The 26,763-nt window shown below is 36.0% G+C and overlaps 2 protein-coding genes across 3 annotated transcripts in view; one reads left to right on the top strand and one right to left on the bottom strand.

The window, feature by feature from the left end:
- Nucleotides 1–1,742, bottom strand: part of SLC25A12 (solute carrier family 25 member 12) — a 53,737-nt gene extending 51,995 nt beyond the window's left edge. The window contains exon 1 of the mRNA XM_085322981.1: nt 1,393–1,742. The gene's annotated coding sequence lies outside the window, so the exon portion shown is untranslated. The remainder of the gene's footprint in view (nt 1–1,392) is intronic.
- Nucleotides 1,715–25,449, top strand: HAT1 (histone acetyltransferase 1). 2 transcript variants are annotated; one of them, XM_085323037.1, is made up of 12 exons: nt 1,715–1,795; nt 4,429–4,500; nt 7,250–7,325; nt 8,918–9,038; nt 15,288–15,467; nt 15,702–15,823; nt 16,324–16,428; nt 16,762–16,868; nt 20,635–20,786; nt 21,514–21,639; nt 22,005–22,121; nt 25,048–25,449. In XM_085323037.1, exons 1-12 carry the CDS (start codon nt 1,789–1,791, stop codon nt 25,213–25,215), a joined length of 1,353 nt encoding a protein of 450 aa, XP_085179163.1. In that variant the 5' UTR covers nt 1,715–1,788; the 3' UTR covers nt 25,216–25,449. The 2 variants fall into 2 exon arrangements, with proteins under 2 accessions (XP_085179163.1, XP_085179172.1); XM_085323046.1 differs by lacking the exon at nt 21,514–21,639.
- The last annotated feature ends 1,314 nt before the right edge of the window (nt 25,450–26,763 follow it).

Raw genomic sequence — 26,763 nt, 5'->3', positions numbered from 1 at the left:
CTGAAGCGCGTTCCGGGATGCAGCCATTCCTCTGAAGGTCAGGAAAGCGATACCTGTTGACTGCAAGCAATTAAACTTTACAAACCGATATTCTGGCAGCGTTGAGGCCGAAGGGGTGGTAGCCCCATATTTAAACAAAGAAACAGAGGCTCAAACTGTTCAGTTCTGGCCAGCCTCTGACAAACTCTCATCCCTTAAACAGTAGGCTCTCTTTGTTCCTCAAAATAAAAAACACRTAGGCTACATCCTCAATAAAGGAGGCACTTATACTTTCTTTCAATCACAGTTGTGTTCAATCACAACAAATACTTGTAAAACCTGAATTAAAAAATAATGCACATTTTGTCATGCTATACTTTAAGAGTCCAGAAAGAGCTCTTCTGTTACATGTCACTGGAAAGCAGACAAATGACTACTTCTGAACCCCAAATAACACAGTAGGACATAAAACTACAGTAAGTAGTAGTTGGACATTTCTAATGGTTGTTACAAAGTAATAGGATGCCTGTAAGTTTAAAACAATTTACTCTAGAAAGTAGAACTGATTTTTTATTTATTTATTTTTGCTACAGGTCATCAAAAACTTTCTACAGGTAACTTGCAGTTCACATACTATATATACACATATCTATGTATATACATCTACACTCCAGCTGACAACAAAAAATAATTCAGTTAAAAAAACAGGCTATTTGGATATTTAACTTGCAAACTSTCTTGCTCAGCAGGTTAACAGGTATGCTATTTGAAGAGTAACACTGTGTATCAGCACACAGTTCCTAAGGTAAAATCATAGAAATTTTACGTGGTACCTCACTAGTGGCTGTAACAAGCAGTTCAGCATGTGGYTTTCCTTGTTACTAATGGTAAACCTGAATATATTTCTTTAGTTTAGTTRAAGTGTAATAGTGGCATTGAGCCATGTAGCCTATCCATGAAGGGAAAAAAAAAAAAGATTTATCTACTACTTCCAAAGCTGAAATGGAAAATGTTACATATTTTAAAGTCAAAGGATTAATGTTAGCATTCTATTGAGTAAACTGGTGGGAGAGGAGATTTAATTCTACCCTTTTGTGAAGTACACTAAGCACTTGGTCATCAAAGGTGATGACAGTCTGACACAGAGAAYCAAAGTGACTGCTTGCCAGTTGTGGGTTAACTTACTGGTGTTCCAGGCCAAGCAGAGAAGAGAATAATCTCCATATTGCTTAAATTAGAACTGGATGAACTAGGTGCTTTATCTGTACTGGCCCTTGACTATGCTGTGGGCAGATATACTGTGTAACCCCACACTTGCACCCTGTTGTAGTTCTGGGATTCTGTTCAAACRCTAACCTTCAGATAAAGCTTATTTAGCTCATACTGAAGTGGATTCCTGCTAGATTAAAGTACCGGTAAGCTTTAAAAAGGAGCCGAGTGTCCAGCAGCGGCAGCTGTCTCCTCACAGGCCGAGGGCAAGTCGCAGGTGTCGCCAGCCCTGCCGGACGGTGCCTCAAGCCCGGCCGGGGCCGATGGCACGTACACTAGACCGGGCGCGCGACTACACACACGAGCGGCAGCGCGGTTGAGCTTCTTAAGGGCTTCCGCGGGCGGAGGGGGGGAGGGGGCGGTGCTGAGCATGCGCGCCCGCGTGCTAGGCGACTCTGACAGGTGCGCTGTTCGCCCCGCCCCGCCCCATATTTCAGCGGCCGGAAGCGGAAGTGCTTGCGTGTGTTCTCATTTCCGGTGAGTGGGCGCGCGGGTTGATTCGTTCTGCCCGGGTGACTCGGCCGCCGGCTCCGCTCGGAAATGGCGGGTAAGTCCCGCGCCCGCGGCGGCTCTGGCTGCCCCGGCCCGGCCCGGCCGGCCCTGATCCTGAGTCCTGCCGGGGCCTGCCCTGCTCGCGGAGGGGCGGCGGCTCGCCCGGGCCCTGGGGCTTCGCGGGCCGGTGCCGCCGCCAGCGAGCGGAGGCCCTAGGCGCCGGGCGGTAGCGCCGCGGCCCTGCGGCCCTTCCTGCGCGCTGCCGGCCGCTCGCAGCACCTCGGGCTCCTGGTGCCCGCACCTAGCGCGGAGCCGCAGGATCGCTCTTCTTCCTCTCTCTGAGAGGGTCGTTTTTATATCAAATTTGCTCTGAGTAGTCTGAAGCTGGAAGAAAAACTTCCTGTTAAGGCTCCTGGAGTGAACTTTAGGAGATGTGCATGCGGAGGAAAGCTTGGCAACACTTGAAAAATACCTTAATAGGTGACAGGCGTCTTCTATGCTGGAAGGTACTTTGGAAAGCAGACCAGGTTTAACTTGTTACTTCTGTTCTGCTTTTAAAAAAGTGACAGCTAGATAACTATTAGTCGTATATACATGCTACAGTTTAAGAACCTCTGGGAAAGTGATTGCTAATATGCATTGCAATGCATTGAAATAAGATACCTAGTATTACCTAGAGAGACCCCCTTTTTAAGGTTTTCTTTACTTTATTCTGCTTGATGATGTCAGAGAGACATTTCCTCAAATGTCASTTTATGAAGTGGAAGTAGTTAATGMCCTTTTATTTAGGGTCTTGAAACATGTAACTTTATATAACACTTTGAGCTTAGGGTTTTGCCTTTCCTGAGGGGCTCCCCAAAGGATGGGAAAATGAACAGCAATATGATACAACAGATACTGTTTAGCATAGTTTGAGATATACTAGTATATATGAATTCTGTTGAGAAAATACAAGAAAATGAGAAAGGAAGTTATTTTAATCCTATGCTTATTGACCAATGGTCTGCTAGCAAGTTTTTTCCCTTAGCCTACTTACTTTTTTTTCAAATATAGTATCTACCTGATTTTGCAAAACACTTCATTGTCAAAGAACAGATTTGACTGTGTCTTATTAACTAAAGCAAAAGCAGTGCAGCCTTAATGAGGAGGAAGGATGAAAAACTAGAATTTGCAGGAGAGGCAGAGGATCCCAGTGTAAAGTCTTAATGTTACAAAACCTTACTCTCGTAAGTGGCTAGTGTCTGCTTTTAGACTTGCTTTTTTATTTTAAGAATGTTGTCTCTAATTACTTTCTTAGGCAGAGGTATTCCTTCCATGTTAGATGTTTGTAGTTTGTTTTTCTTCAAAACATTGAGTCCTTAGTCTATAGAAGAATTTCAGCTTCCTGTTCTGATGTAGGTGGAGAGGCAGCCCAGAAAAGTAAGACCTATGGACATGTCTGAGCACTTCTTAATTATATGATTTGTATATTCAGCTTGTGTTTCAGGAAAAAAATGTGTAAAAATGGTCTTCTCATAATTGCTTTTTATTTGTTCTGCTGGATGAGATGCAGAAATCTCTGTACAATGCCATTTGAAGTTTTCAGTAAATGGCTTGCTTCAAAGAATTTTTCAGCCAGCTGAGAACTCTGTTTAGGAGAAATGCTGCTTTGAGGTTGTCAGGCACAGAAATTATGATGCCTCATTCCCCATTTGTAAAATAAGCATGTTTCCCTAAGTACCAGTGAAAAAATTGGCAGGTGGGGTATAAACAGTACTGAGAATTTCTTGCTTATATTCTAGTGGCTGAACCAAATATGTGCTATTTCTTGTTTGACAATATGTATGTATATTCCAGTTTAGTTTGGTTCTGTTGCTGGGAATAGAAAAGGAAAACTTGTAACAATCAAGCATAGGCTGTGTGTGTTTGTTACCTTCAWTTTTTATATTTTTTTGAATATTTATGCTTCCACAAGCTTAAAGTCATACTAACAGAAGATGACCTGTGAATTGTTTAGAATGATGTGGTTATTATGAAAAACAGATTTGTTTTGTGCTTCAAAAGGAAAGCAAAACTACCCACAAGAAGTAGGGATTCTTCCATGCAGATGTGCTTGTAAGTTTTCTGAGAGAACATGACATTTGACCACAGTTTCATGTAGATCCAAGTGTCACCAGGACATGATTACTTAACTTTTGCAAAGATGTAATGGTAGGTATAATGATGCTTGTCCAGTAGGACCCAAATCTTCTCTGAGCTTCTGGGCACTTCTGCTGTCCARAGAAGCAATGAGAAATTGTAATTAGCATAAGCTGGATGTTTTTAAATACTAAAGTGAAAATGCATGTGTTCTTTTATAAAAACATAGGTTAGATTGAATTTTTAATTTTTAGTTTCAGCTTTGAAAGATRTTTTTACTGGTAACAACTTAATTTAAAATCTTTTGAATATAACTCATTCTGAGAAAAGGGAAGAATTGTGGTTGGTTTCCTAGTTCATGTTTTTAGATCCAGAAAAGTTAGTGAGGTATATCTTAATATTTCACTTTGAGTACATATGTATGGAACAGATGGGTCAAAAAATCCATAGTATTTGTGGTGTTTTCATTGTCTCCTCTATTTTTGAGAATCTTCTAGATACGTTCYTTAAATAACAGTGGTACATAGTTTATGCACATCATTAAAACTTTCTTAAAATCTTTTTCTTCAGGGCTTACTGCTATGGAGAAGAAGCTGGCTGAATATAAGTGTAACACAAATGAAGCAATTCAACTAAAACTAGGTAACACTTTAAATACTGTGCATTTGATACTGGAATATATTAACACCTGCTTATACTTTCTTATACCTAAAATCCACTCAGGTTTTAATGTGTACTTATTAATGTAAATATTCAAATACAAGAATAGGATAATACAGTCTATTTTTTCTCAGATTAGTGCAGTTAAACTACAGCTATAGAAACTTAGTCCTGTCTCTRCATAATAATGCCATTACCAGTTATTAGCAGGTTACTCGAGTGCACTGGAATTAGATCTTACCCTACTTTTTTTGAATTATTCAGTGTGGTTTTTTTCCCCCTCTTTAATCCTTATAGTATGATATACATCTAAAGTATGTGTTGTTTTCATAATTAACTTAGTGATAGAATTCATAGTTGAGGAAAAAATAAAAAAAAGGAAAACTCTGAAAAGCATTGTTGGATTGTGTTTTCTGCACCCCTCRTCCCAACATCTGACTTAGTTCAAAAATTGTTTCAAATCTGAATAGAAGGCAATGTATAATTCTAGGCTTTGGAGAAATCTGATTATTGCTAACTTGTTCACTGGAACATCCAGAACGCAAGCAGAATAACTGAACTCTGGTTGGATTCATTTATACTTGCAGCTTTATTACAGGCAGCAGTAATAATGTAATGGTAAGAGAAGAATAAGACATCTGTCTAAATCCTTCCAGCAGTTCAGCAGGCTTCTCTTCAAACACTACAAATGACATCTTTTGTAAGAACTTTTATATACTACTTTTGTTGCTTCTATTCTTTTAAGCACTTTAAACTGTTTTTAAGAAGTTTTCAGAATCTTGTGCAAGTTCTATTGTCAACTAGAAGCCTAAAGTTCAGTTTGGGAAAACTGCTGTCAGGATCGTAAATACATTACGTAAGGATACTACTTATCACTTATTGAGAAAATAAAATTAATGAAACTTCTAAACACTTAYTAGAACTGCCAGTAATGGTCTGTTCTCTAAATTTTAATTGAATTCTTAATATACACTTACCTTAGGCTCATGAGCAAAATTGTCATTCTAACCAAAATCTTGAAGTCTCTAAACTACTATAGTTGTGAAGTATTTTTTAGTTAAGAAACATTATTTCAAATCTAATTTATTTTTCTCCTTCACCTTTCTAAAACAAAAGCAAAGGATAGAAATAACAGGAGATAACCAAGTGAGTTCTGTAAACAAAACTGATGAGCAGTTGTGTTAGATTTCAAGGAGACTCTGCTAGTGGATTTAACTAAGATACCAGTTACCTGATCTCAGCTGCTCTCTTYTTCCTTTCTTTTTTTGGGGGAACAGGAGGGAAGAGTAGATTTATACCKTTTTTTAATGCTGCTACTACTACTACTCTGTAGCTTCTGGTCTTTTCTTTTTTAAATGTAATTTGCGTATAAAAGCAGATATCCTTTTCTGAGTACTCAATTGTTCCATGGTGATTCAGAATGGCACTTTTTTTTTGTTTTTTAACTCTGCTACAATGTTGCTCTCTGAATCAAGCCAAAGAAGACAAAACCAATGATCTTCTTTTGCTTTTGAGGAGGCAAAACTATCTTGTTAGGAACCTCTCATTTGTACTTCTTTCTTTTTGAAAAATTGCTTTCTAATTATTTCCATGAAAATCTTTTCTTCATCTGCACTTTATTAGAGTAAAGCAGCAATGAAATTGTTTCAGCAGTCAACATATGCTTACAAAAGAACAACAAAAAAAAAAAACCAAATCCAAAAACCCCATGAGCTTCAGTAGCAACACTAATTCTTACAACACTGCACACATTTAACTCATTCAAATGTGTTCCTGTTGTTTTGTGCTACCTGTGCCTTGTTCATGTGGCTGAACTGTCACTTCAAGGCCTAACCTAAGAATTATATTCCTTCCAATTTAACATAGATAAATTATTTTAATTGTAACTACACAGAGGGTGTTTAGGAATCTAGTATCTTGACTCAAATTTTTCCCACAAAACCTGCCTTAGTCTCTTAATTTCATCCCACGATCATGAATCTGTTTTATGATCAAAGAACATCTGTCACAATTACTTCGGAGCAATTGCCGTAACTTCATCATGAATAAAGTGCTTGCTTGGTAAGTTACTGAGTTTGAATAGGTGCCACAATAGTGAGTATTTTTATACCACCAGCAAAGATATTGTTTAATATTAAGCTTGGGGCAGAGTAGGAGAGCAAAGCCAGTTAAAAAAAAACTACTAATTATTCTGATAATATTGGTACAAATACCAGTTTGATMTTGGTGCAACTACTTTATTTGCATCTGCTCTGATTCTCTCCAACTTTAACATGAACATGAGTGCACATTCTTCTATTCATTACTTCATGAAATCCACCTACAGTGAAGCGTTCTCGCTTCACCTGCATGTAAGAGAATGACAGAATGAGTAGGCAGCGTTGTTCCCATGATTGGTCTGGCTAATGGTAGGAGTATGCAGCTGGGCAGTATCCACAGTGTTTAAGAGGGAGCGAAAGTCAGTAACATTCAAGATATATAAYGTTGTATATGTCTGCATTGATTTCTCCATTTTATGTGCTGTGCTTACTATGCTTACTGATTTGAGTTGAGGAAATGACATTTTGTGAAAATTAGATGCATATTTTCATTTCTGTTGTATACAACAGGCTAACATGCATTGAGTCATAATTGAAGGTTTTTGCTTCTGTTGTGGAAGAATGCATGGTATCTCTGGTTTAAACAAGCCCAAACTGATGTTTTACTTGTTCATGCTCACTTTTCCCTTCAGTTCGCTTTCCTGAGGATTTGGAGGATGAGAAYACAACATTTAATCCAGAGTTTAGCCACCAAGTGTTTGGAGATGAGTAAGTTATGCCATAAGTATCCAGAGTCAAATTAATAGGTCTAGAAGGGGAATGTTGCTTCTTAATCATTAAAAATCAGAAAACATTGCTTTTCCAAGCTAATTTTAAATGACACAGCAATACGTCAGTTTCATGAATGTATAGGTTCAATAGCTGCCTTGGTGCCTAGCTTGTAGAATTTGGACCTTTAATCATTCTATACTATAAAGAGATTAGCAGAGAGTAAAATGTCTCATTTTGCAATCAGAATCACTTGTTTTAAGTGGTTATTGTGTTCATAATTTGAAAGTCATTAGCAAGAATTAATGATTCTTGCTAAATTTCAGGAGTAATGTGTGTCAAAAATCAGTATCTAGCAACTGTATATCAGTTTATTTTTTACTATACTACAACATGAAATTTTTAGTTAATAGAACATACAAATAAAAGTGTTAACTTAAATTCAGGCTTTCAGCTATTCTAGCTCATTGAATGTTATATTAAATTCAGAAGGTTTTTTTCCTCAAATATATATGCTTGTAATCAGRTAGATATGGAGAGGATATAGAAACTAAAAAAAGTATTGATTCAGTTTTGTTCAAGTATATTGACTATCTTCAGTAGGTTAATGTTGAACAATCTTGCAACAGTTCATTTAAAACATGCACACRCACTGTTTCTTAATTTCTGACTTCTTTAAAAACAGTTCTAAGTGCTCAAAGTAGGATGAGCTACATATATTAATTGTAACAAAAATAGTTATGTCAATAAACATTTGTTACTGCAGCTATCATTGGGAATACATGTCTGGTAATGAGAGAACTCTCCAATCTGTCATTAAACTAATAAGCAAATTCTTRCTCTGAAAGTTATGTGTCCAAGTTTTAAATCAGAAACGTGTTGCCACAAAAGAAGCTCCATGTAAAAAACAAACAAACAAGTCTTAAACAGTGCCTTAAAAACATGAAAATYCTGTTTCTCTGTAACTAAACATTTTCTGCCTTTCAGTTATCTTTGGAAAAAACTTCTTAAACTTACTTCACAACAATACAGTGTTTATATTCAGGCAAATCATACTTAAGTGTAAAGACTTACCTATTTATGGCTCTTTTTTCTGTTTTTTGGCTCTGGTTAATTCAGATAACTATATAGGAACTGTCTACAAAAACAGACTTGTTACTATGACTGTTACCTACCTGTGTCTTGTGCAGTATAACTTGCAGCTGTGTAATCCAAAATACAGACTACTAAACTGCAAAGTTTTAATAAATACTTAATTTTAATGTTAATGAGTTTACGATATTGAGCATCATAAATGAAGTACTAGGTATTTCAGGTCCTCATCTTTTAGGCATGTACATATGCTACCTTCCTGTTCAGAGACTTGTTCTATTCCTCTGCTAGAGGAGCAAAATAACTAGTAGAAATAGTGTAAGGCATAATCTGTCTATATAGTACACATACAATTTGATTCCCTTTTCCTATTAGAAGGCATAGTATGCCTCACTGGGAAAGAGAATGTGAGCTTCAAAGCTTATTATTTGAAAGTTCTGTGATGTATTTTCCTGTTAAACTAGAGTTCTGATCACTTTTTTTTTTTTCTCCTTTCTCAGTGAAGTTGCCTTTGGTTACAAGGGTCTGAAGATCCTCTTGTATTACATCGCTGGTAACCTGTCAACGCTTTTCCGCATCGAATATACATCTAAAGTTAATGAAAAGTTTGACTGTGTGGAGGTAAAGACAGAGCCAGACCTGTGCTTGAAACATTACTGGGAAGCTTTAAAGGCATATGGACAAGAATTCTATTTATCTCATTGTTCCTTCTTTGACTGCAGGATGGTCAAAATTGTCAGTCAAACATGAGATTCTAATATYGAGGCTAGTTCCACAAAAAGGTCAGTCTAGCAAGTCTGTAGCTTCATGTTAACTCAATCCAGGAGGAAGACAAGCAGTAGTGTTTTTTTATATTGAAGAAAGTCCAGTTTGAAAGAAAAGAGTGTGGGGGCAGAGTTGGAGGGGGAGGTATTTTGGTGTGGTTCCCTCCCCATCCACTCCCCCTCCACCCCAAGGTAGGATACTTTACTGTGTCTTTTCAAATAGCAAATATGGAGAGCAAGGTTATACAGAAGCAAGATTGGAGACTTCTTATAGTTTCTGGTTAGGTATCATGCGTGCTTTACATCTCACTCACAGGAACACAGAACACAATTAATGCAAAAAGTCCCCTTTTCTGTACAGCTCTTCCAAGCCTAGAGAGCACTTGTAGAAGAGCTTCTCTCCTCACTCCCAAATTCTGCCTATGTACTCTTGGRATATTTTTGTGAGGTAACCTCACAAAAGCTAAGGCAATCAGTCTTCCAGCTAGCTGAAGAAAGTTATTTGGAATTTACACACAGGACTGAAACATTAATATATTTTTAACAATGTTTATAAAACTGTTAATTTCTTGTAAAAGTACCAGTGCAATTATTGAGGAAAAGCTGAATATTTTTTGAAGTGGTCTCTACATTAGAAAAACTTACTGCCCTCAGTGTTTTACTTAGCTACAAGAAAGAAAAAGCTGAACTGATTTCCCTCCCTGTCTCTTCTCCTCTTGAGCCATTGATTTGGCTATTGATGAATCTTCATAATATTCTGTAGTGTAAAAATGGCTACACATTTACATTAACTTACTTAAATTACTCTGCCTGGTAAAATCTATTCATTAGATAAAAAGTAAACACCTTTGATTTCAAGCTGTATTTAARTGAGCTCTGAGTTTGAAATTAGGATCTTTAAATATTTTCAAGGAAAGATGGATTTATTTCTAAAGAAAAAAACTTGGACTGACTTTGTTAGATGAATTTGATAGATTTGCCCTTCCTTGTTCTTGAGTTGTTTTAGAATATGTTTAGTTCAACAAGCCAAGTGCCTGGACATGTCTGAGATACTTTTGAGGCTAGGGCAACATATCTCAAGTGAAAGGTCATGCTCTTCAGTCTTCATAAGCTTTTAGAAGTAAGGAGAAAAGGAATACCTGCTTGCTAAGTAGTAACCATATTTAAAAACCAAACAAAACCACCTCCCAGTCCAGGCTTTCACCAACATAACTTCAAAATGGTGTTGCAAAGGGAATCCACACCATAACACCTTTTTACTACCATTCTATCTATACTCCATTCAAATAACAAAGCTACTTCCCTTCTCTGGAGGTACAGAGAAGGCAAATAAGGTCCATTTTGTCTGAAGCACACTTAAACTTTTCTGATCGCTCGAAATCATTACTTCTGCCAAGCCCTGTGTTGCATCTACTCTTATTTGTCCTTGTCACAATCCCTTAAGCAATCAGGAATAATACAGTATCTGTTTGGGCTAGCCTTTTGTATATGTTTCCCTGAAATACTGACAGAGTTTGTCTGAATTGGAAGAATGTGGTAGTTTACTCTTTGCTTCCCTCAATATGATTATAAAAAAACTGACCCCAAATATGTTGCTTGTATGGATATATCTAAACCTCACTATGCAAAAATTACGGTAGTCATCAGTTTTGTTCTGCATTTGTATTTRCCATTAATTTAACCACCTTAAAATATGAACACTTCAGTTATCTCTTTGAATTTGCAGAGACTGAAACATCAGCTGTCATCACAGCAGGGTGGTAATTCAAATGCATATTGACATTTATGCTTCTAAGTTAACTGTTTAGTTGCTGATTTCAGCTTGTTCAGAGTAATAATATTAAGATATGAACTATCCATGATGCACGACAGGTAATCTTTGTGCTGTGAATAGATGGTGTTTTGGAGGACAGCAATCTGCCTTTAAGTTAAATGYAAGTGGGAAAAATCTGTGAAGCTATTCACACTTTAGGAATTTTTATCTATTTCCCCACACAAGCTCATTCAACATCAGGTGCTTTTTTGATAGTAAGTTTGGTTCCAGTATTGCTAAAGCTGCTACAGTCTCTGCTAGAGACTGACAGAAATATTTGCCCAAATCCCATTAGTTTTTCTCCAAGATCCTCTCAAAAATGAGGTAAAAGATGAGATCTTAAATGTCAAGTGCCAGAATTCCAGGCATATTTATGGATCTTAATATGGTCTCCCTAAGGATGGCTCTAAACCACGTTASTGGGGAAGACTCCGCAAAGCAAGTATGATCAGGTCCCAAACAGATTTTTGCTCCTTGGCACCTCATTCACTGAACTAGAAAGGTCAGAATCTATCCCCTGGATGGAGCTGATCATTTGAAATATCTGAAGAGGCTGCTTTCTCCTAGCATAAATATGAATACCATTGACCTCTGAATTGTTACTGATTACAGATTTGTAGCTGTTAAAGTACCCCCCTTTTCATCTGGATTTCATGGAAGGAGGGGAAAAAATATTTTTCTCTAACCTCTAAAATAGTCATTAGTATAAATATAGTATCTTGCTTTGCAACTGGTCTAATCTTCTTGCTTGAAGTACAAAAGTTAATGAAATGAAAGTGTAACTTTTATGTTAGACATACTTTTGTTAAGCAGTGCAACTTCAGATTGTTCTATTTCTCCTAACTAGGACTAATGTTCTAGTAATTATTATAGAGAACTTCTGCTTTCAAATTTCCAAAATTATTTTAAAAGCAGACACTTCGTATACCACATACATGCTGTTTCAAATATTGTAAATGCCTGCTAGTACAAGAATCATCTCTAAAATTATCCAGAGTCAAACATAATGTACAAAAAGACACTACTCATGTCCTACTACAAACCAAGCTAAGTTTACAAGTCCATACCATATTTCCCATCATCACCTCACCTGTTTCTGTTTATGAAGGTAATACATTACAGGTAATACTTCTATTAACCATAAGCTTAACAAGTCTTGGCTTCATTCAGGTTCTTGCACACTTTGCCATAACATGCTTTGTCTATGTTTGACCAGCAGTTAACTGGATTTTTTTTTCTGAACAGAGTACTTTAGCACAGCTAAATACAGTACTGTATAGAAATACCTGTGTTGTTTTGACTACTAGAAACAGAATAGCTATTTCTTTGGCATTTCATAGGGGATAATTTATTTTCAGGATAATGGACAAGTGCAGTGAAGAAATGATTTGAGGACAGAGGATGAGAAACTATCTGCTGAAAAAATCTGATTTTTTTGGGAAATTTCAGCAGTGTGTATTCTCTGGCTGCTTCATGCAAATAGTTGGTAAAGGCTTTCCCATGAAATTTAAATTTTATATGCTGCTTGGTCCAGAGCATACAAATAGAGATTGCCAAAGCCATGCCAATTGGTAAGAGGAGTGTCTTGCTTTGGTAAAAGAAACAAACCTCTCGTTGATTAGAGAGAGGGGAAAAAAGCGGGGGGGGGGCACAGTAACTCCTTAGACTGTTACCATTTCAGAGACGTGTTTGGGAACTGCCTAGTATGTAATGAATATTTCCATTAAAAAGTACAAGTATTAATAAAACTAGTTGTATGCTAGTGATACTTCCAGATTTTTGTACTCCAGGAATCACTAACTTAAAACTAGATCACTTAACTTTAAGCTACCACTCAAACCGAAGATTCTGTAAGAAGTGAAGATYTTGATAACCCATAAAAATAATGAAAGGACCCAGCTTCTTTCATGGCTTGAATTGTGCCAGGCTCCATTTCAAGGGAAGGCTCTTTGGAAGATAGCGCAATAGATAATTCTTAGTGCTATGACTGTACAAAGTCTTTTTACCTGCTATCTGCTAAGTCTCTGATCTCATGATTTAATTCTGCTGTATGGAAAGCAAGATTTTCTTGTGGTGGCAGTCAGTAAGGGCTGCACCTTATATGCTTTCAACATGTGAAAGTTTGTTTTCCCTATYACTAGTAGATGAAGAAACTTGCATATATAAGAGGAGCAGTTTTAGATATACCTTGCATATAGTATTCTGTACTCTATAGATGTTTTTCCACATAGTTAGTATTGAGTTATTGCAAAGATTAGTTAAATTGATGCTTGGAAGTTCTGTTTTAATTCTAGATTATTTTTGTATATTTTTTTCAGATGCATAAAATTAAAATCACTACTGATTCTTAGCTGCAATTTCCTACAATTTTATCAGAAGTGCCGACTGAAGTGCATTATTTACAGAGATCTTGTATAGTTGAAGAAAATGATTCATTTTTCTGAAATGTTGTTGCATGTATTATTAGCATAATTCATTGATTCTGCAAAAACATTGCTGTTTTTTGCATAACTCAACATCAGCAAATGTAAAGAAAAAGTATGCAACCTATATTGCTTCAGAAAGAACAGAAAAGGTTCCAATAAATGCATCTTTGTTTTAAGAATTAAATGGATRTAAAGACTATGCATTTCAATTGGTTTCTAACACCAACTATTGTAGAGCTATATATTAACTGCTTAATAGCTCTCTCTACAGATATAAATATAAATGTTGGTAGTACCAAACCATTAAGAATAAAACTTGTTTGTGCTGGACTACATCCCTCTTTCTCTATACTAAAAATGTAACTGAATGATAAAGTGCTATTCATTTGCAGGTGCATTGCTTCTACTTAAGGGACTATGGTTGAAAGGACAGGAATTAGTAGCATGTTGTATTAGCCTTTTGTAGTGTATTTTGTTGTAAGAATCTTAATTTCCCTGTTTTGAATGCTAAGTAGCAAGGGTCTTGGTTTAGAACTAATACCCATCATGCATGTAAACGGTGTGAACGAGCTGCTTAGTAAGTTAACACAAAGTGTTCTTGTGTCAGTCCTTGTGGAAATAGATACAATACAAACATTACAGCTGAACTCACGGCAAACTCCATTAAGTAAAAACCTGGGTTCATTGTCTGGAGGAAAGTTTGAATTGAATGTAAGCTCATTTTGTTGAATGTAATGTCAGGCTTTTAGGGGTTGTATTGAGGAGTACGGTTTTGTTAAGTTGAGACCAATTCATTAAGTTTTATTGCCTGGTGAGAAGCAGTAATAAGTTATTGTGAAACTTCATCAAATATTCATGGTTAAAAAGAAGTAGAAAATGTATTCAATCAAGTGGTCTTTTTGGGGTCTGAAAAGGATTACGAAGTCTGCTCAGCTGATAGTCTCTAACTTTCACTTTGGTTATTTAAAAAGGGTAACTTTAATCTCTGGATTTAATTTTCCTGTCAGAATATTTCTTCCTTCYGCAGAATGGTAGATTATAGATCCAATTTGCTGATAATATCCCTAAATCATATTTTTATTATTTTATGTTGAACTTGTTTTCAAAGTGTTCTGTGTTTAAGATGCTGAATGTTGTCTTCCGAGCTTGTAATATATWTTATGGGTGATCCTACAGGCAGGCATTTAAGCAGAGAGGTAAAAGGATGCAAGTGTGTGCTAGCTGTCACTCTGCTGTTTGGAGATGACCATTTTTAGTGTTTGTCCTGTTTTCTTCACTCCAATCCTGCATCTCCTCCTATCTCTTATTAGCGGCTTGTTTGGGAACCTGTGTTCTACGAGGTTATGTGTAGTGTAGTCTTAGAGACTTGCTGTATTAAAAAACATAGTTTCTGTTTCTAATACACTTTCAGAAATAAATGCATTGCATTCAATAAACTGGCAGCGTTTATTGTGTGTAACTGAATTCAGAGTTTCTTTCCTTGTCTTGCCATTTCTGGTTTTCCTCCAYGTAATATTTTTATTAGAATAGTTATCAGCTTTTTTTTGATTGGACAATTGCCATAATCTCAAGGTAAAAATATTCAGGACTGTTCTCCGTTACCATTACTCACTAAACTGATGCTATAACTGTCAGGTTTTTGATGCTGTCAGTGGCTGGATTGTGACCTTTTTGGATCCTTTCAGTGCAGCTCCTTTATCTGCTGGAAGGGTCACTACTGAGCAGCACGAAGACTCATCACTTTTTTCTTTAAAATTACGGATAGGCCATACCACCTGCTTTTGTATTTGTCTCTAATGGAATAATGGTGACTTTGTTGCTGCCTTTTTTATCTTCCATTGATCCTTCTCCCTCTTATATTCTCCAGGCAGATGATGTTGAAAGTAAAATTAGAGAAATCATTCCTCCTGGATTTTGCACCAACACAGATGACTTTGTGTCTCTGCTGGAGAAGGAGGTCAATTTCAAGCCCTTTGGAATGCTGCTACACACATATTCTGTCCATAATGAGGAAGCTGGAGAAGATATAACATACCAAATATATAAGGTATGTAAAAACAAGTGAAATTGCTCCTTTTGAGCAATGAAATTTGTTTATTTTGCAGTGATGGACTTTCAATAATGTTCTAACTATAGCATATAATTACCATTATTTCATCAGTGTGCTTAATAAACTTTCTATATAGATTTTATATACATATATATATAAACTAGGTTCTGCGGATTCTTCTCTCAATGTCTGTGATAGGTTTCACCTGACTTCTGCTGGCTTTTTCCCTAGGCTGACATGACATGTCCAGGCTTTCAAGAATATCATGAAAGGCTTCAGACGTTCTTGATGTGGTTTATTGAAACGGCTAGCTTTATTGATATAGATGATGAAAGATGGAACTACTTTCTAGTGTAAGTACAGTTCTAAAGCAACAGTGGACCTTATTACCTCCACAAAGCCTGCATTTTAATTGTGGCTGGCCAATTATTGGAGCAGGATAATGATATTTTTCCCAGGAAAGAAAAACCATTGTTTATGAGGCTTGAGTTTTTCTCCATTATGCTTTGGGAAGCCTTGAGAATAGAGCTGAATTAAATGCTGTTGTCCGTTAGAGCCCTGAATGTAGGCTTAAACAGTGAAATGAGCTTTGCCTGTGTTTTCTTTTACTTGCCACCTATTCATCTTTATAATAGGCAAGTGCACTGAAGTGCTGTAAAGAGGCCTGATTTATCCAAGTTGCTGCACACCAATTAAGTGAATTGTACATTCAGAACATAGCAGGTGTACCCATTGGGCCCTCACAGAGTAGCTTGCTGACACTGAAAATTCAGTTGGAGAATGGAAAAGAAAATGGACACTGCATGGGAGCGCGACTGTAATTGACCTGCTTGGCTTTCTGTTTTATCTGCAGATTTGAGAAGTATAATAAGGATGGAGCTACACTCTTTGCGACCGTAGGCTACATGACAGTCTATAATTACTATGTGTACCCAGACAAAACCCGGCCACGTGTAAGGTAATTGGCAGTGTAACTCGTGCCTTGCCTTTTATTTCAGAAGAGGGAACTGCTGAAGTTCCCAATACTTGTTTATAATGGTGTTGATTTGTTTAAAAAAATCTCCATTATTAGCTGGCTGTGCACTGATTTATTTCATTGTTCCCTTCTTGAAGCAGGGGGAATCTCAACCAAGTTTTGAATATTTAGCAATTTTAAGACACTAAATCATGTTTCAACATGAATATTGTTCAATGTATTTTAATCCAAAATGAAGTAACACTTAATTTTTAAACACTTACATTATGATGTATGCACATGTGCGCATTTTAACTGAAATTAATTCCTTTGTAGCCAGATGCTGATTTTGCCACCATTCCAAGGAGAAGGCCATGGTGCTCAGCTTCTTGAAACAGTTCATAGATACTATATGTCTTCTCCTACAGTACTTGACATAACAGGTTTGTGCTAAATTATTAACTCAGTCCACCTGTTTAATAAACAACTTACAGCATTCAGACTGTTAGCCTGCAAAATAACTTTTTGCATTCATTTTTCAGAATTTAATGGTCTTTTGAAGTTCAAGATTAATATAGTTCTGTAAAACAGGGTACTATATAATGTAGTGCCTTAAATCCTTTACTTAGAACAGCACACCAGGAAAATTCAATTCCTAGCATGAACGGATTACCAGCTAATTAGCCATTTTATTGTGAGATGCGCAGCTGAGTTAGCGAAGAGATCAAGCTTTTTCAAACTCCTTGTTCAGCTGACTGCTGTTAAACATTCAAAATTGAAAAATAATCTAAAATAACAATATTAGTATGCAAGCCAAAATTTGACAGCCAGTTTGAAAAAAATATACAGGATTTGTGCTCCAGGAGCATGTATGACTGACTGAAGATCCCTGTAATKTTATAGATTTGTATGTGAATACCTGAAAATAAAAATGCAGTGGAAGCAATGGCAGGTGGAACAGAAACACAGCAAGTTTTCCTAAATGCAAGACACACRAACAGCTACAAACATGACATCTCTCTGTGGCTTCAAGTCCACCACAGGAAGAAATGCAATTCAAGCACATGAATTTATTATTTATTATTTGGTGCCACCTCAGCATCTCATCTTAGTGTTTTTTWAAAAAAAAAAAAAAAAAAAGTCCCCAAAATCTAATTAAAATACAATGGAATATTTGCTTTCTTGATGCATCACCTCAGGATAACCTTATTATACAGAAACAGCCTCCTAAACTCTAATCCAGTTCGTAGGAACCCAGAGAATAAGTTCCCTTCCTTTATATATTAGGAAATCTTGCTCATAGGTGGGTGGTTTTTGTCCCTCCTCCTTCACCACCCCAACCTCTGTTAATACTACAAAGCTGTACATGGATTTTATAATTAAAACTGAGGATAAACAAAGTTGTTAATGGTTCCCTGCATAAAATGCAGGGTTCTGTTCAACAACAGCAAATTTGCCCTCAAATAGGTTTTATGTTCTTTGAGATAAGCCAGAAGAAAGCTTCCTATCTTTAACATAGCATTCAAAAATTGAAGAAATTCAGATTTTTAAAAATACTTACTGCCCTTCTTAGGGGAAAGTAAGGTTGGTATCATCAGGATATTTGGTTAAATAGCAAATAGAATTACAAAGAAATCTTTCTTATTTTCAGAAAGCTTCTTTAACTGCTTAGAAAGTAAGTACCAATGCTAAGAAAAAAAATGAAAAACAAGTTACTTCTGATTTTCACATTTATAATTAATATTGTTCATAYTTCTTTTTAAACTCAAGATCCTGGTTACAGTTTGTCATCCAAGATAACATAAGTGAAATGTATGTTGGTAGTGCTTATTTTGGAGAAACTGCTCTCATCTTTTTCTTAACTAATTTGAGTGAAAAGGAATGGAATAAATTACTTTTACTAAAGCTTTTCCAGTCTTTTTCAGACTGGGTGCTGTAAGACTTGTCACACAAGATTAGGCCACTCATATTCAAAGCATTTTAACTGCTAATGGTCATAAGCAATCTCCAAAACAAAAAAATAAATAGCTGGTTGAAGAATGCTACRTATGCAGCAAAAACTTCCAACCCAGTCCTTCCTCTTGGTAATCTAGTAGCTTTTGATCATCCTTAAATTGCAAATGTCAACTATTTACTATAATCATTGAAAAAAAAGGAAAAAAAAAGGATATAAACTGTTTAGCCATAAATTCCACATTGCTAGTCCATAGAAAATTGGGGTGAGTGGGGATTTTTTTGTAATAGAACMGTCTAAAACACTAAGTACCTTCAGAACACTGTAAGCACTTTCTTCTGTATGGTTCATAGGTGAGAACAGTTGCATTTGTGACTGTCAATATTCACTGAAGCAAATACTTTTTACTCCTTATATCTATTGACTTTTTAAGCARTAGTTTTGAGAGTTATGGTACTTTTAAGCAGGTTATAAGTAATTGGTGAAGTCTAKATCAGCTATTGTTTGCATCCTTTTGACCTTTAAACTTAAATCARTTTTGAATAAGCTTGCCCTTCAGGTCTTTGAATCTTTCCTTACCTTTCTTGCTTTCAAAGACTACAGTTAGTGGTCAGTAAATGGCTTTTGGCTAGCTTAGTTATATACCACAGGATAGTTTCATCAGTTTTTCTACACAATTAGTTTGTTTTCTAATAGTTCTACTGCTTTGTGTAGTATTTAGTCACACTGAAACTTCTGAAAACAAAGAAACAGAAATACTAAACACCTAGTCTTGTCTCATCTTCTGCCTTAAGTAGAGTTTTTACTGTATTTATACAAAAATTCTTTTCTTTTGCATTTAATCCTTKTAGTGACAAGCAAAGTGAATTATAACATGAAGAAATACAGGCATTTGGGCCAGGATATGGCCAGGCTAAACTCCAGCCAGATTCCCTGCTGGTGATCAGGAGAACAGGATCCTGAAGTGTAAAACAGCATGTACCTGTACTCGCCCCAGATGCAATCTTGCTGCATTCTCATCTTTTATTTGCAAAAAATGTGACTTACTGAATTAGCAGTCTTCTATCTTTAAAACTGTTAGAGCTGTTCCCTGTAGTTATTCTAATATATTTTTATTTATGCAAAAGTAACATTAGACTTAATAGAAAAATATTAATGTGCCTATTAATAGTGAAGGATTAAAGGACATGCAGCTATAGTTACTATTTCAGGTAGGCCCTCAAGCTCAGACTTGAGGGATACTAGTGGAATATTATACTGAGAAGCTAATAAGGTTTCTGTTGTACCATGTTTTTTCAGCTGATAGAATAGCTTTGCTGGATACTCTTCTTGAAATGTTGAGTATATGAAAGGCATGTGGTTTAGAAGAGATTTCTACAACTGACTTTTTAAAGTACAATTATCAGGTTATTCTCCTGTTGTCTTAGGAAGGCTGTAAAAGTTTACATCTTGCACCTCAAAAATTTGCTTTATAAATGATAGGCATAGTCTACAAAATTAACTAAACATTCAGGATTGCATAGGCCAATACAAAATTGTTCATGTTCTTAAACATCAGCTGTAGGTTCACCTGTCCTCAAACTGTTAAAATTCTGCTGAATTACAATATAGTCTTACTAGTATAGAAGCTAATAGCAACACAAAAGTGGATCTAGTTGCTCTTTTTCAAAAGTAAATATTTTACTTCTGTCCAACGTTTTAATTAGTGTGAAAGCCATCCTTCCATACTTTATATCAAAACAGCAGTCTACTACTAAACACTGAAAGTGAGACTCTGGATTTAAAGCAAGTAAGTTAGGTAGTGGTCGATTAAGATCGAATTGGATTAACTTAGCTCTGTGTACTTGGTACATAAATTCTTTCTATGAAAGTRTAAAATCTGGCTGGCTGAGCCTCTGTATTACATCTAACAGGRTAAACAATATGCAAGAAAAAGGGTTTACACATGAAACAATTATTTCTTTTCCCAAGAAGTTAAACTGGATCAGTTAAACATGTATACTATTGGTTATATCATGGAAATATGATATAATGCTATATACAGTACTGCATATACAAAAGTGTTTGTCTTTCTGCAATCTCTTTCAATTTATGCTATCACACATCAAAAAAAATTGGCTAGCACTTCTCAAAAGTAAGCACAGTTGTTGACATACTGAGGAATGTTTTTATCTAGTTTTCCCTTTTTTCTAACTGTACATGAGAGAAGAGGAAACAATACTGATATTTACTGTATGCTTTTATATTTCTTCTAGCTGAGGATCCATCTGACAACTATATAAAGCTAAGAGACTTTGTTCTTGTAAAGCTCTGCCAAGATCTGCTTTGCTTTTCTCCAGAAAAGTTAATGCAAGGTTTCAGCCAAGAAATGGTGATGGAAGCACAACAAAAGCTGAAAATAAATAAGGTATTAAATCTGAATAGTTGAACCTGTTTTTATCAAGCTAGTATAAAAGTAATTTAGACATACAAGTGAAGACTTTGTAAATTACATACTCTGTCTTATTTCAACAGATCTTAGGATGCAGCTGGAAGTGAAATACCTAGCTCACAGTTTCAGATAAATGCCTTTTCTTTCCTACATCCTTTTCTGATATAATCAAATATAACTTTGATGTTCCTGGTGTGGGGGGAAATAAACTGTACAAAGTAAGTGTTTGGAAATACAGAACACAAAGGCTCTAAACACTTGGAACACTAAACAATTAAATTAAACAATTAACCTCACTGGTAACTTCTCCAGTGAGCGATTAAACTTGAATATGGTGGTTGAAATGCAGAGGTGCTTAACTCGGAAATATATTTGAATGTAGTTTTGTGAAAACTTCAAATGAGACTTGCAGGGTAGGGGGAGAAGCAGAGGGAGAAGCCATATTCAAATATATTTATGATAACATTATCGCTTGTATAGGAAAAGCATGCCTGCAGCTTTTTTCCATGGCTAAGAACTTAAACTTGAATGGATAGTTAAATTCTTTTTTAAAATAGCACCTAACTATGTGTTAATAAGTACAGCAAATGAACCATCCCATTTTTCATTCTTTTGTTGAAGCAAAGGAATATTTAGTCTTGAAGTGTTTTAATACAGATGCAATAGTAATACAGCAGTAACATGAGTATCTCTTTTTCCCTAGGCATCTGAAACTAGCAGATCATGGTTCCAAAATCACTTCAATTTTCCTTTTACTGATTCTTTTATTCATGAACTTAAATGCTACTGTTCATATTTACAGCTTCTAGGGGGCCGTTTGAAGAGAACAGTAAGTATTTTGACTTACATACTGTGTATATTAACACAGTATTTCCTTCGCTAATTTTAATGGATTGTCTTCATGACAGTCCAGCTCCAACCCTCTGTCAGTTCTTTGAAGAACTTTTGAACTCTGGACTTTTTGCTGCTCCCTTAAACAGATATTGCTATCTTTGTACCAGTTGCAGGGATGCTTCAACAGACACTGACTGCATGGAATTGTCTACTCATCTAACTCATTGGCTAGGAGGATCCTTTTCAGTGCTTCTGACAGTCTTCTGACAAACTGAGCAACTCTTAATTTTTCCTCTTTCTGAATTGCTACAGCGCAAATTCTTAATACTCAGGCATGTTTTTTGTTCTCCTTTCTATTAGCAACACACAAGGCGAGTTTATGAAATTCTCCGATTGCGTGCAACAGATATGGGTGATGCAGAACAGTCCAGAAGCTATCGGTTGGATGTTAAAAGAAGACTGATTGGCCCCTATAAGGTGTATATGCCTTAAGTATCATTTAATACTTATTTCAAGACTAATTATACTTGATTTTACTTTCATTTCCATAATTGTAGTTGATGCCAATTATGTTGTCAATCAACTGCTATTAGTTATGCGGTGTCTAAGTGACATGTACACAGATGCAGAGAACATTCATACATAGCTATGTTGAAGACTTTGTGTTTGGCTCCTGAATGTTACCTGCCCAGTTCCAGTAGGAAGTTACTRCTGAGCTTATGGTATCTAGCTGGTCACATTATGCCCAAATGAGCTTAAAGTCAATTCCTTRAAAATCTTAAGAAATGAGCTAGAAGGTTGGAGAAGAGGTAAATATTGCAGTATGCTTACACTGCAGACTGGCTACAGTTTAGATTACTTCTAGCAAATTAAAAACTGCTTAACAACTAGAATAGCAATCTAGTTATGGCAGCGCAGAACTCAGTGTAGTTGGAGTATAAAGGAAATCCAGCAGTAAAGTTCAAACAAGCTTTACGAACTTAAAAGGAACTGAAAAGTTGCTTTTCACTAAGTATGTTCCTCAGGATTCTCAATTCAACAAACTTGCTTTGTCTTGTCTAAACCTAAGATACTGGCAAAACAGATGATCCTCCAGTTGCTAAAGGCATCAGTCTCTGTATTAAGATTCAACAGACCACAAATTTGACCTAGGTTTAYTACGGCAACTAGCATGTTACCTCATCTGTGCTGTTAAGTATTCACTGAGCAAACCTAAGCCCTGTTGGCAAAGTTGCAAAGTGTAAGAAAGTGCCTTGATTGTAAAAGCCTTCCTAAAGCAACTGTTGTCCTGTTAACATGCAATGCCAAAGTTGTTTGCTCTCCAGCATCCCCTTGATTTTCATTTGTAGCTGTGTGAATACACTACCAATAAAGCAAAACTTTGAATGTAATTCAGGTTGGACTTAGGGGCCCTCTAGCAGAAATAACAGTATTGTATTAAATATGTAGCTGATACAGAGATAACACCATGTTCTGTTGAGTGTCAGGACCTTAATCAAAAGAATTTCTGTTCCCTTCCATTAGTGTCTTGTCTCCTTTGCTAGATTTCACTCTAATCCACTATTAATGAGGCCATGATTCATCAGCTAGGGGAACTGTTACATGGTTCTAATTCATTTGCTCTGCACTGAAGTTGTATTGGGGAGAGGGATTCAAAATTTCATAAGCAACTTCAATTTTAGTGCTGCTTACAATTGTTTCCATTTTAGTCTTTGTTTTTAATAAATTAATGCAGCTCTTGTATTGGTAGATAAGCAAGAGTGAGACAAGTTTAACTTTCCAGTGATAGATGTCTTCAAAAGAATCCTCAAAGCAACTAACACCTCTTCTTTGATATCRGTTGCAAGTTTCATGTTCTGAAATATGGTTATCTTCATGACTGCTTTTAGTGAACAGCTTATAGGTTCATTTTAAGCAATGTTTTCAGTAAATTTTTAGTCATGCTTTTGTTTTCAAAAACCTACATCAGAACTGCAGTTAAACTAATCCTTAACATGTGGTCATCTGGGAGGGAGGGAAGAAGGCAACTTTGATAAAGAATCAGAAGTACTGCAACATTAATTCCAGTATCATCTAAATGTTACAACTGTTTCATAAAGCATTTGATACCTTCATTAGTGCTGTATAAATGCAGAATAACTCTAAATTGCCATTAACTCTCAAGTTAATTATATTTCATCTTACAGCTATTTCCTAGATAACGATAGCACAAGCAGCTTGAGTGCAGAAACCTGAAACCAAAAATCTTGTAATACATCTCTTCCCTTTGAAGCGTCCAGGTTAGCAAGGAGATTGTTGTTAAAAATACTGAACTCTCTCTTGCTTCCACTGTACCACTAGACTGGAGTGGCTGATAGAGCCAACTCTGTCCTTCACAAACTTTTTTTTTCTASGAAATAAAAGATTTGATATCCTAGTGAACAGAACATCACACTAARGTAGTTCAGAAGGTGAACAGCTTGTGAATTTTTTATGGACTATTTTATGATAGCATCAAAATAGGGAAGACTGTGGGCTAAACAGTCCTTAGCTAAAAAAGGCTAAATAGTCCAAGTTTTGATTGTTCTACAGAAGCTATCTCTATACTTCAACAAAGAGGGAACTTCAGAGAGAAGAATGCTTTACACCACAATGTAAAAACTACTTATTGGAGAGTATCTGTATTCAAAGCAAACTCTGCTTTGAGAATTCTTTTTATTTTATCCTACAAAGCCAATGCAGAGCATTCAGTATATCAGCTAAATAAAAATATATTTGGGGAAAGAAACACCTTAAAATGWTTTTTATGATTAAGAAAGAAACACAGATAAACAGCATGTATGTGGCAAATAGCAAGGTGTTCTCCTGAAGTTTGTGCGTACAAGTATGTTTATGCTTGTGGGTTTTCTTATTAGTGCATTTCAGTGTTGTTATTGTTATCCCTGGTAACTTTTGAATCATCTGCAACAATTCGTGAAATATTTTCTATGTAGTGGAGGTTTAAAATTAACTTTTGATGGTCAACTATAGGAAATGAGTTGACTTAGACATAATGGAATACAAACTTGATTAATATCAACGTAGAGCTAATACATTCTGGACAATTTGCTAATACATTCTGGACAATTTTCTATAATCTAGTTTTTCATGCCATACATTTTTCTTGGTAATAGGAGTATCATTAGTCCTAATCTATTTGCTTAAAAAATCTTAATTTCTCACTTTTTTTTTTATTTCTGCCTAGTAATACAGAAACTGTGAGGCTTTAGCAGAAAAGACTTTATTATTCAACACTTACCAATTTTTTTTAGGATTAGTAACACCTTAAAAAAAACTAGATACTGAGATGGAATAAATTTTTAATTAAATATTATACTCTTGATATACTGGTTGTGTTCAAACTACTGTTTGTTTAATTGCTTAGAAAAAGCAGAGAGAACTTGCCAAGATGAGAAGGTGTCTAAGACCAGAGGAGCTCACGAATCAGTTGAACCAAATAGACCTAAATATGCAGCATGAACAGTTAGAAGAGAGCTTCCAACAACTCGTTTCAGATTACCGAAGAGTCCTAGAACGACTTGCACAAGCATGAAGATTCTACCTTTTCTGTACAGAAAACTTGCAAATTTCTATACAGTGTTTTGAAGCACATCTTTAATTGCTACTTAATTGCAAAATCACATGTGACGTTTTAATCACATTAAGGTGACTTGTGTTTCTGTGCATTTTGAATATTTTCTATTTTTGTGTTGTAGATTTTAAAATGTTGTACTCTAGGTTTGAGGGCACTTATTGCTGAAATAAACAATGTAGATTCTCAAACACAGTAACGCTGTCACTGTTTTTAATTTTTTTACCCTTCTGTTTTACCTTAGGACTTARTAAGTATCTGAATGGCAAGCTAGTACATAAATCTAAGTGATAAATCTCTCCTAATGCAATCCTACTTGGGCTGCTGTACTGGATTTTCTTGTGTGTGCCTGCGGTCCAGTTTTAATGTGGTGAAAGTAGGCTACAATACTTCTTGTCTGGCTGGCATGCTTTCTGAGCATGGGCTCTTTACCCTTACTTAGAAGTAGATCCTGCTGCATTTAGCTGTTGGGACCCTTTCTAATCAATCTTTTAAAGGGCTTTAAGCATATTTTTCAGATCCCAGAGTTTATAGGTTGATCACTTCAGGGAATTATCTCATAACTGAGGAAATGGCCAAGACTTTAAGGATGTCAAAAGTACCCTCTTTAGCATACAAAACATACAAATTTGTAAGGAAGCAAGTGCATACATCCAGTTCCTTGACTCTATTTTGCTGTTTGTCTTGAGCTTCAGATTAGTTGTCTTAAGAATCCTGTCTCTTTTCTCCCTCAAAGTGATCCATTGCACACTATCTTTTCTTGTAGTTCAAACTTTAAAGCTCATTGCCTTGCCCCATAGCCAGGACAGCTTCATTTGAASTAGGATCACTGAAAATGATTAACTGTTAATAGGCCTAATGGTTTCAGGTCCAGCTTTCATAACTGAGATCTGTAGACTGACAGTTCTCTGTAAACATCTGATTATGATGTAAGAACTGTAATGTTTTCTCAGTTTTTAAAACTTCCTTTTTTTGCATTTTCTACTAAATCCTTTTTAGAAATTTTCATTCTTCTGGCTGGGACCTACCTGTGTAATACCATAGGTCTCACCTATTCATAATATCCAAATTTGACATTCATTAATACTTAGTTTGAAAAATTAATATTAATTCAAATAATTAATAACTCAAAAACAACCCCAGACCTCTCCTGACTGTTCTAGTAAACCTGAAGTAACAGGATTTTTTGTTAAACATGTTCTAAGTGCTAGCAATAACCCAGAAGAAGGAAAGCTGAGTTGAATTATGCCTTAGTTTGTTTTTCCTGCAGAGAGTGAGGATACTCCTTGTGCCTCTAGGGAAGTCTGCTAAAGAAGTTAAATGCTAACACTGCCAAATCTTTTGCCTTAGTGAGGCTAGAGCTGCTCATGAGATGCAAGGAGCTTGAGCCTGTTAAGAAACCRTAGGATTAACAAGAGAAAAAACAGCCTTGATTGGCTGTTTGATCATTTATAGTGATTGATGGTACTTTCCTTCTCTATAAATTATCCTTCTCACAGGAGGGAATGG

This window comes from Rhea americana, unplaced genomic scaffold (assembly GCF_003343005.1).
Source record: "Rhea americana isolate MKP2758 unplaced genomic scaffold, rheAme1 scaffold_12, whole genome shotgun sequence".
NCBI lineage: Eukaryota > Metazoa > Chordata > Aves > Rheiformes > Rheidae > Rhea > Rhea americana.
This window is presented reverse-complemented; position numbering and strand designations above follow the sequence as displayed.